At 34.4% G+C, this 11889-nt stretch overlaps 1 protein-coding gene across 1 annotated transcript; it reads right to left on the reverse strand.

The window, feature by feature from the left end:
- Nucleotides 1-990: 990 nt before the first annotated feature.
- On the reverse strand, nucleotides 991-4982 carry LOC131157097 (uncharacterized). The gene is made up of 2 exons (XM_058110983.1): nucleotides 3875-4982; nucleotides 991-2145 (listed from the first exon to the last, which is right to left on the reverse strand). The coding sequence occupies exons 1-2, from the start codon at nucleotides 4465-4467 to the stop codon at nucleotides 1488-1490; spliced, it is 1251 nt and encodes a 416-aa protein (XP_057966966.1). The 5' UTR covers nucleotides 4468-4982; the 3' UTR covers nucleotides 991-1487.
- Between the last annotated feature and the right edge of the window lie 6907 nt (nucleotides 4983-11889).

The raw sequence follows: 11889 nt of genomic DNA on the forward strand, positions 1-11889 counted from the left end.
ATATGGACTCGATGAGTCATCTGAAGGATTAATAGAAGATGGAATGACAAGAGGAGAATTTCCAGAACTCATTTTCAAGAATTTTATTCAAGAAAATGCAAGAAAACGTAGGATTCTCAAGAGGGAAAAAAAAAATCTCGAGTAGAATTTGCAATGCAGATTACAAAAATTAGGAAAGAAAGTATGCGGAAGCAAGTATGGTTTTAATCTGATTGAGGAGAGGATATGAAGTTTACATGCAGGAAAGCAAGTATGCTTTGCAAGAATCAGAGAAATAATGCTTGTGTACTACTGCTATTACTCGTGCATTGGCTCTGACACCGTGTTGAAAATCTGAACTTGGTGAAAAATAAAGAAGACAAAGAAAGAAGTATTGAATTGAGAATGAATCATACTTTTACATCAGACTTGAATCCTATTTATAATACATCAAAATAACAAAATAAATTAATAACTAATCTTTTCTAACTAACTTTAACTACTCTCTACTAACTCTTCTCTTCTAACTTTCTTTCTATTTTAAGTATTTCTTCTTTCCTTTTTAATTCCATGTTCTCAATATGAGATGAAACACTCCAACAATCTAACTATTCATTATTTTTTTAAGGCGAATCATGTCAGGTTGTCAACCTTTACTTCATCCTCATCACTATCTAATTATTTTGTGTTCTGTTTATTTCGTGCAAACTGTTTGCCCTTCATTTTTCTTTTGGGTAAAGAGACACGGCGAGGGTAGTGGCCAGTGGGAGGAGGGGAGGGAGTGTAAATCAAGTCAAAATGCAAACAAGTTTAAACACAATTGCCTTTTTAAACCAAAACAAGCACTGTCCATTTCAATTATATGAGCTAGATGATTGTACACCACAGACCCAAAAAACCTTAGAACAGTTCTCAGTAGGCGCACTTTTGGACCTTCAAAAAAGAATCTGATCTGACCCACAAGGGGCCCAGTGAGGAAAATTAAACTTGACATCCAGCTAACAACCCAAATTGGCAAATCAATTATTGTGAATGATATCATGCATTTTGATTCAACCACTAGGGCAAAACAAAAGCAGCATTAAGATAATAAGTACATTGATGAAAAGAGGAACTAATAGACAACTAAAACCGAAACCAACAGTGTTTCTTTCTGTACATTTTCTCTTTCACTCTGTATGTTGTAAAATTTTACACAAAAAAAAAACAGTAAAAAAGAAAAACATACATGAAGAAAAACCCTCTATGTTTACCTGCTTGACAAAACCTCCAAAGAAATCAAAGAATCAAACCCAGCAAGAAATTGGGACCTCAGAAAGAGTAAAATCACAGAACATCAACCAAGATGGGCACAAACCAAGTCATAGGGCAAAATGTGTGTTAAAGAAAAGTGGGGAAAGAAAAAAAGGGAAGCATATATCTTCATAGCTCAAACCAGCAGCCTCAGACTTCTCAAGGATCAAGAACTCACTGGTTCTCACTGCAAAAAGCATAACCCCAGTAAGTGCTTAAGAGATGGAATCGTGTTCATCGTGGCAAAGCTCCTTCCTGAGCTTGTGTGAGAAGAGCCTGCAAGAATCCATGCTAAGATCAATGGCAGCTGAAAGGGCAATAAAAAGGGCAGCATCAGCCATACACGTTATGTGCTGCACGCCGACTTGAACCACGGGCTTGCTCACCTTTCCTTCACCTTCAACACTTGAACCCATCACAAACCCTTGTGCAGAATCCTTGATGATCCTGCTGTCAATGCAGAACTGCCCACCCTTTTTGACACTCATGGTGCCTTCAGCAATGGGGATTCCGCTGGTTGGGCCAGTGTCAGTGACAAGTTCAAACTTGTATCCCAAGCCATCAACCGGTCCCCTCTCTCTCCATGCCTCGAGACGGCCCCATGGCTTCCAGCTACTAACTGAGAATCCATTAGGGCGAAGAATGAGCCATGCACCGGGGTTTGACCTGGAGACACGGTCTGAGCCTGGGGAGGGGACAAATGGAGTGATCATAGAAGCAGCGGCGACAGGTGAACCAGAGAGATCATAGATCATGATCATCCACCCCTTCCGCTCCCTCCCAGGCCGTTCTCTCTCCCCCGAAAAGGATCTCATCCAACTTCTGCCATTGGTGGTGCTGGCACTGCTGTTGTTGAAATCTGATGGTATAGAACTGGTTTAACAGAAGAAGAGCAAGAAGTAAACATCAAAATCCATGATTCATCTTAACATAATTTTATTAAATAATAGGAGCATCAAAAACCTATTAAATAACAATTACCTAAAAACATTGTTAAATAATATAAGATCAGTCAAAACAGGAATATCAATGCCAATCCAGAAAACACAAAAACTGCAAACGAATACTTTTGCACATGGTGGGGGAGAATCCAAAGGTAGTTGAAAATTTGACAGTTAGAAGGATTTGAAATTTTCTGTTTGACTAAGCTGGGCATGCAACCATCAGGAATTCACCATTGGTTTGAGCTCCATTTCTAGTTACATATATTATAATATATTGGGGAGTAATATTTTGCTAAAGCAAAATAAATAAGGAAATGTCATATAAAGAGGTTCACAAGCAATTTGAGATTCTCTGAAGGGAGCAAGCAGAGTGGGTTGAATACACGAAATCCAAAAAAAGTAAAAAAAAAAAAATTTTTTAAATGAAATTTAAAGATTTGGGTGGTCGAGAGGAGGGTGGGGAGGTAACTGCTTTAACTCAAAATTGTGGCCAACACGGGATAATATGGGTGCACTCAGGTTGTGTTTGGGAGCATAGATTTCGGATTTTAAATTTAAATTTGTTACGAATTTGGACAATACTAAATAAAATTTTGTATTGCATTTTGTACAAATCCACATAACTCTAATTCAAGGTCCGATGTCAAGCCCATTGACACTGAATGAGAAACTTTGAAATGCTTACATTTTCCCTGCTGAGGGACATGCAGACTCCTTTTTCCCCTCCCATCTTCTAATCCAAAAAACTGCTACAAAATTTCATGAACTGGAAATTGAAATCAGCAACTAGTGATGTTGATTACAAAAAGAGATGGGCTTGAAAAGTTTATAGGATAAATCATGAAACCAGAGCAAAGGAAACCACAATGGTGAATTTACAAGCTAAGAGCCTCCCTCATAGAAGTTGCTTCGAATGGCTTTTAGTACTCATTCACAAAAGTATCATCAACAGGAGGGGGAAAAATATATAGAAATTGCTCGTTTATTGTTGGATAGGGGTCCGAAGCCTGTCCCATTAACTGGTGAAGGTAGGAATTTAGGGAGAGTCTACCATCGGATCAATCAGTCAGTCCTGAAAGGGCTCGGGAAGCAGAACATTGAAATCCAAGACAAAATGGTCGGTAATGTTCAAAGCTTTTCTTTATCTTCATACCAAATCAAATTCAAACATATCCAAATGGAGTATCGAAATTACAAGAAACAATTCAGTCAGCATTCCATCTCAGATATTGACATGATGATCTCAAGGAATTGCTAAATAGGACTAAAATGGCTTACAATATGAAAATGCAATATCATATTTCTGAAATTGGTAACCAAATACCTTCCTTTCTTTTTAGGGGGTATTCAAGTTTGATGCTATTTAGTATTTACCATGAACAAACAGAAATTAAGGAAAATATATAAAGGCGCAGAGCAACTTGGCATGTGATGATGTTAGTCACCAGCTACAGAAACTGACAACTCACATGCGTAAATCAGCAGAAACAAAAATGGGGCCACAAAATCAATGACAAAATCGTTCACTAAGCATGAATGAATGAATGAAAGAAATAGGGGAAGAAAAGCGATAGGCCTGCTTAACCCACGCCCATCTGGCGCAGGCTAGCACAAATAAGGAGTAAAGCACTAGAATGCGCCGGGTATGAACAACTCACCGAGTTCTCGAGTTCCGGTCAGCGCTGAACTTGCAGCTGAAGACCGGCTGCCGGATGTTCCCCTGAATCTGGAAGACCACGGGGCTGCACTCCGGATCGCCGCCGAACTGGAAAACGAACCGGGGGTCCGGTTCGGACCTGACCACCATGTGGAGGCGGGCTGAGGGCTTGTCCGCTTCGTTCCCGAGCTTGAGCCACCCGTTATGGAAGACGCTGGGCCGGGCCTGGGCGCCGGCTAGGTCGACGCTGACGTTGACCCGGCCAAGAAGCTTGCCGCAGCTGACCCCGCAAGTGCGACCCATGCGGCCCGTGAATACGGAGACCTGGAGAGCGATGGGCTTGCTGGAAAGGCCGCGGACGGCCGAGGGGTCGAGGTGAAAGCCGGCGGCGGAGGTGGAGGAGTCCGGGGGAGAATCGCCGCCGGCGGAGCAGAGGGGGAGAAGGGCTGTTTGGGTAGGAAAGCTCTTGAGGTGGAGTTTGCAGAAGCAGGGAGTCGTCGTGGGGTAGACTGCGGAACCGGCGGGCTTGGTGGCGAGTGGAAGCTTCAGAGCAAGCGATTCGACGCTGAGTCGAACAAATGGGCACGGATCCATTGACCCTTTTCTTCTTCTTTCTTCTCTAGTTTCTCACAGTACTGAAATCAGAAAACACTGAAGCTCCGGAAACATCTATGGTAATGCAGTGAACCAATTCCGATTCTGCTGTTTTTAACTCGCCCTGAGTCTCTGTTTGTCTGTGTGTGAAGTTACGTTACGGCGGTGTTTGTTTAGGGGTAGTGGGGCTACCCTTTCGCAGGAAACTCGGCACGAGAAAATATGCAAATGGGCAATGGGGGTTGGGGTTCTTAAGGAGGAAAACAAAATATATTCCGTCAAAGGTATAGTGTGGGAGAGAAAATTTTGCGTGGGAGATTTCCGGGAAAATTTTTTGGGTGGGTGGGGCCGGAGACAGCTGGTTCCGGGCTGTCACCACGTTGTCACAACCCACACAGCACCAGCTGTACCTGCTTATCGCCGGAGAAGGCATGGGTGAGCTCGCCGCCGACTCTGACGTGGCATTCATTGGCTCCTACCGCCAGCGATCGCCGTTTTTTGGACGGCTGCCAATTGGCATTATGACGGCGCTAATGCGCCCTTTTTGCCTTCCGCTTTTTTCTTTTTCTTTCTAATTTTGTAATTTCGGATGCCAAATGGACCAAAAGAAAATGTGAATTTTTTATTCGGAGTAAAATAATAATAATAATAATAGGGCTAACCGACATTTTGATTATAAAACTTAATCAAGATAATGGAAATGACAAATGTGGATTATTGAAATCAAATTAAGTTGGATAATTTATAAATAAAAAAATATAATTTATGTTTAATTTAATAATATACTAACATTAATTAAAATTTTGTAATTTATGTCAAATAATAAATAATCGTTCATGTTCAAAAAATAAAATATTTATTAATATTTTAAATCAAAGAACCAATACATTGATTAAATACATTGGAGCTGTACAATTAATTTTATTTAAGTAGGATACATATTTAACTTATATACAATTATACATATTCAATGTTTATATAAAACTATAACATATATACATGTTTATTATTCTAACAAAAATACATAACACATGATTAAAGAATATATATTTAGAGTGAAGATAATAGCTTTTAGTATGAAAATAAATTTTTGCCAAAATTATATGCAAGCTAATCAAGTCTTGTTTCTATTGATTTAAATAATTGTTAATTCAATTGAGCTTATTCCTTTTCTATCTTTAACTTGTTTTTTTTTAAAACTAAATGAGGGCGGTACCTCCAATTATTTATTGATATACCTCCACTTTTGGTGGAACAATACCGTGATTACATGACAAGTATTGGGAGATTACAGGCAAAAAAAAAAAAAAAGACATTAAAGGCCTCCCAAAAACAACACCAACAACCAATCAAAATAGAACTATAAATTCAAACAAAACTAAATAAGAAACAAATCTAAAAAGGCATAGGAAAAATAAAAATACTAAAATAAACTAAAATCAACAAATCTAATCTAACCAAACAAAAATCGAGAGGATGAACTAATTTGATCCCTATTTCTGTATTTACATCATTTGATTTGAACGCCTCATCTAATATTTTGTTCTTTTCACAAACAAGTTTTAAAATAATTTCAAGATTGCATATAAGTGAGATAAGTTCCAACGCTATAAATAAGAATTTTCTTCAACTTTTAATCAATGTATAGCGGTGAGTATAATTCAGTTAAAACCGAATTAACCGAGTAAATTTGGTCGCTTTAGTTTGGTTAAAAGTTTATTCGGTTTGGTTCAGCTTTCATTTTTATTGAATTTCGATTTTCAGTTCGATTTTCTGGGTTCAGTTAATTTAGTTAACCAAATAGTATAAATTAATAATAAATAATTACATATATCATATATTAAAATATTTTATATATTATACATATACAAAAAAATTATTTATTTTTATATATTATATACATTAAAATTTTATATATTATTTATATTAAATATATATATTAAATATATATATTTTATATATATTAAAATATTAAATCGGTTAACCGATTTAACCGAAATTTGGTTCTGTTGGTTTTGAGTTCGGTTAAATATGGAATTTCGGTCGATTCGGTTAATGAGGTTTTTTAACCAAAATTTTTCAATTAATTCCATTAATTAACCGAATTCACCGAACCGACCAAATGCTCACCTCTACCAATATGAAACTCTTAATTAAGCTCTCATTGGTATTCAACATTTTCTTTGATTTAGATATTCTAGACATGACTTAATATTATTTAATAAAATTGTGAAGAATCCGCAAAAAGATTTTTCCATCAATAAAATAATTTTGTCAAAAAAAAATTTTCTTTTAAGTTACTCTAGTGCTATGGTTAAATTGAAGTTATAACCATGAGTTATGAAAATATTTTTTTCATTGACAATATATTTTGACTCATCTACAAGAGAAAGAAGCTACAAAATGAAAAATAGGCTTTTAGTTATCTAAGTCAGTGGTTCCCATGTCAATTAAAAACCAAAAGGAGAAAAATAATTAAAATAAACCGATCTTTTGCTAGTTTATTGAATTGATTAAACTTACAATCATTTTTAAAATTAAGATATTTACAAATTCCGTGAAGAGGAAGATAAGATTTTTATTATTTGAGGTTCGATACTCAACAAAGAGTTCTAAAATTAATAACAATAATAGTAATAAAATCAAATTATCACACAAACATTTAATGGAACTAAGACTGGATGGATACACACATAAATACATCATGAAGGGTATAATTATTAATCGCTATTAGTGTATAGTCCTTTCATTTTTAATATTTATGGGTAATTAAATTCTTGAGCATCACTTTAATTTTATGACACAAAATGAGCTACATGATTAATTTTTTTCACAAACAACTAACTTGGATAATGAATTTGTACTTTCTAGTGTTATATTAATGCAATATGTCCACTTTAATTAATGCAATATGTTCGTGCCATAGTCATCGCCAGTCCACGACGAGAGTCGATTTGAAGAGTCTTCAAGCACGACCTACCACGAGTTTAAGAGGGGTTCTCTTTCTCTTTCTCTACAACTTCCGCTTGGGCTTCCATCGCCACAGTAATTGAATCAGGCGGCTGCCGGTACGGGCAGCAATTAAAGCAAGAGTCCTCGCTAAATTTCATAGCAAAAAAACGCTAATTGATGTAGCATTTTTTCAAACAAATTTGTTTAAAAAACATTGAACAGTCCAACATTTTTTAGGCGCCACGCTAGACCATCCAGCGTCTTTTGTTTAAAAAAAACGCTGGATGATCTAACATTTTTTATGACATATCAAATGGGAAAATAAAGTTTCCCCGAATTTTTCTTAAATATTTTTAAATAATTTAAAACTAAATATATATAAAATTTTTTTTTTTTTTTTTTTATTACATAGGAACTCCAGCCACAAGTCATTCGAACCCCCTAGTGTGGTACCAAATCTACGGATCAATGTTCTCTCCTTAGGTCACAGATCAGGTAAACTCTTTATTTTTCTTTAGATATTTTGTTTATTTTCCATAACATATACCAAAAAACTTCACAATGTGCATTTTGTAAATTCTTTTTTCCTCGTCAATTTCCTGTATACTTCAACCCGACCGTACCTTAAAAAAAACGAACAAGCATTACTTTATCTTAACCTATTCTCGTTCTCGTTTTACGCTTAATTAATCTTAATTATCCGATGATGACGAAACTTTAATTTTACTTTTACTGTGTTTGACAGCCAGTTGCCTCATCTTGCCCTATAATTTATTTTACTTTTTGTTAACTAATCTGTCCATTGATTATCTTTTGCTTTTTCTTTTCTTTTTTTCTCTTCTTAGGGTGTCTTTTTATCCTTAAATTTGGTTGATAATCCCAATGAAAAATTAACCTGAGCTGGCTTGCTTATGGGGTCCCCTCCCATTTGTCTGTGATGGCAGCTTGGGGGACAACCATGTACCCAAACCATTTCCCATTGTTCCCCTCTCTCTCTCTCTCTCATCCTTTGATGTTTTGTTGCTTTGCTACGCTACCAATTTTTGCCCTGTTGGTTTGTTTAGTGACTTATCAATTGAATGTAATGAAGCTTAACATGATTGTGTGAATGCTTATGGTGTTAATTTCCGTGAGACACTAATTTTCTTTATTTTTATTTTCATTTTTGCATCAAAACACATGTTCAACATCTCAAAAATTAAATATTTGTGGCTTAGGTTTTGCGTTTGATTAAATATTATATTTAATAATATAATAATTTAAATAAAATCAAAAAAAATTAAGTAAATTGTCTCCGACAATGGTAAATCAATTAAACATTTTCTTTCTCTAATCCACTTAGCATTCATACTTTACACATGGAAGAATTAACATCTTGTTTTATAATTTTAATTTATAAAGAATTAATTTTGAAATTTTATTTTATCTTTTTTTTAATTCTATGTTTGATAAGTTACTAAAATTTAAAAATATTGAACTATGCTTTAGTTGTTTTATGATGTGGTAAATACTTTGTGGTATTATAATTATTAGGTGTTTTTAAGGTTTATTAGAAATTTTTTTATATTTTTTATATATTTTTAAAAATTAAAAATAATAATTTTTTATTATGATGATGTCAATTGGTTGATCTAAAGCCAGTGGATTGGATAGACCAATTAATTTTAAAATCAATTAGGTTTTTACGTAGCTCAATTAGTTTTCAAGACATTATATTGATAATTTTTTTAAAAAAGTTAATATAATAAATAGGTTTCATTTTTAAAATATCATTTTATTATGATGAAAATTAATTTTTTCATATATAATTAACGACTCAGTATCGGTCAATAATATTAAACTTTAGGAGATTGTTTGATAGTTTTTGAAAATGTAAGAAGTGAAGTGTCCTCTTTAAAAAATTTGAAAGAATATTGGTGGATTTTATCAAAGATTTGTATAAATTGGTTAAGATGACTACGATTTATATGAGATATGTTTAGTTGGTTTTTTTTTTGTATTAGTATAGGTTTGTTTTCTTCTTTTGTTTGGTTTGATGCATTGAGTGTTTTATTGGTTATTATGTAAGCCTCAAGTGTCCTTTTGTTTTTTTGGTATTTTTCCTCCATAAGTGATGATTATTAATAAACTTATGACGGGATCGCTACATAAGTGACTTCCGGATCTTTAAAAAAAATGAAAAAAAATATAGTAAGCTTCATCTTGTTTTAATTCTAGGAAAATTGCATCACCCCCGAAACCATTTTCCAACACAAATACCCTAATCATAAATGGGTTGGCATTTGGCATGACAGATAGCATTGATCTCATTACTACATTTGGTGTAACCTGTAGGCCATGTGAATCAACCACTACTACGCCCATGCATGCTCTGTAACCTAGCCAAGGCTTTCGTCACTATGACAATGGCATCCAATGATTGGGCCAGTTCCTTGCTGGGCCCCGCCCTGGCCCTACTGGGATTTCGGAGATCAACTCCGATTTGGATTGGCCCTGCACCCAAACAACCCCTCCCACCAATTTCCATATTCCATATAATGCACATAATAGAGTTGAATTTCTACACATTCAAATCTACTCAATTAAAGGTTCCAAATCTATACTTCCAAATGCATTATTAGGGTAGAATTTTATGTCCTTATAAAAACGTTTATACTGCGTTTGGGAGTGAATTTCGAATATTAAATTTAAACTTTAATAAATTTAGATAAATTTTAATATAATTTTATATTATATTTTATCAAATTCAATATAAATTCAAATTCAAATCCTCCCTAAACATGAGATTATAAATACGTGTTTTTTAAATAAATAAATAAAAGCTAACTTGTCTAGCTGTTTTTCAATAAAAAAAAAATTGAAATAAGAATGTAAACCAATAATAATAATAATAATAATACAAACAAATAGACTCTACAAATGCATGGGATATAGACAACATGTAAAATGGTAAAAGTAGTATGCAGAGCTCACATACAACATTTAAGATTATAAAAATAATAGGATAAAATTTAACAACACCTAATAGTTTTCTAAAAATGACACAACACCCTTTTATGTTTTCAAAAATTATCAAATAACTTCTTAAAGTTTACTTTTGTTGATAAAATGAATATTTCATTAGTCGATCATTTGTGAACCATTAAGCATATATGAAAAAAAAAACTAATTTTAGTTATAACAAAATGATATTTTTACTTGACACCTATTGAATAAACTAGCTTGAAAAAATTAGTTAGTGTATTGTCTTCAAAACTAATTAAGTGACTTAAAAGACTAAATTGGTTCTCAAATTAAATTAAATAGTTTATTGAGTCTTATTGTTTTTTATCAACCAATTGACATCGACGTAACAAAAAATTTTCTATTATTATTTTAATTTTTAAAAGAATATATGAGAAAACAAAATAACTGATGAGTCATAAAAAAATATGTTGTCTTTTTGAGTCTAATATTTGGTTTTGATAATAACAAACCACAAGTTACTTATGTGTGTACCTAGTCATTGAACATATTATAATTCAACGCACACATAAGGGGACTAAGAATGGAAGCCAATGATGCATAAAACTCATATGATCAGGGGGTTTTCCATGGAGATTAAAGAGTAAAGAAGATTAAGAAGAAGACATTTTGATTTTATTTGTATAATGTATTTAAGCTTTTATCATTTGGTCTGTAATAATGCATGCATTTTGCATGATATGTCTAAAAGTTCAGATGACCATAAATTGGCCGTAGGGTACCCTTCGGTCGACTGATGCCAAATTTTTAGGATATATGCTCAAAAGACTTAGACTGACCTTTGGGCTCATAATTCCACATGAAAAAGTTTCATTTTGACTTAGAATTGCTTTCATGTGATTAGGAACATTGCATAAGGGGAAAAAGACAGAAATGCCCAAAATTGGCATGTTTAGTAGACCGAACCCTAGTACTCAGGGCCCTTCGGTCAACCGAACCTCCCTAGGGTCAACAGTTTGACCCTTCAATCGACCAACCTCAAAATGAATGTCAACGCCTTGGTCGACCGAACTGGCACGTGGGAATCTCCCAACGCTCTAGTCGACCGAACTCATAGTAGAAAAGTGACCTAGTCGACCGAACACCCAAGTTCGATCAACCGAACTCAACCCAATCGACTGAACTGTGAAGGCTCAAAAATTGCCTCAACTGTGGTCGACCATCACTACAGTTCAAATATACCTTGGTCAACCGAACTGAGCATCCTAGTCGATCGAACCTCTCGGGTTGGGGTATTTTTAAATGCTAAAATGAGTTTAAATTTTAATTAAACTTTTTTAATAATACCCAATGTGTCCCCAACGGTCAAAAATTTCCCCGAGTCTATATATACTCCTTTCATAACTCAAATTAGTAACTTTGATTAGCCCATTTTCTCTTTAATTTTTATCTTAATCAAAGTTCCCCCAAAACATGTTTTTATTGCAAAATCTTTTATGAGGTAAA

Source organism: Malania oleifera, chromosome 6 (assembly GCF_029873635.1).
Source record: "Malania oleifera isolate guangnan ecotype guangnan chromosome 6, ASM2987363v1, whole genome shotgun sequence".
Taxonomy (NCBI): Eukaryota; Viridiplantae; Streptophyta; class Magnoliopsida; order Santalales; family Ximeniaceae; genus Malania; species Malania oleifera.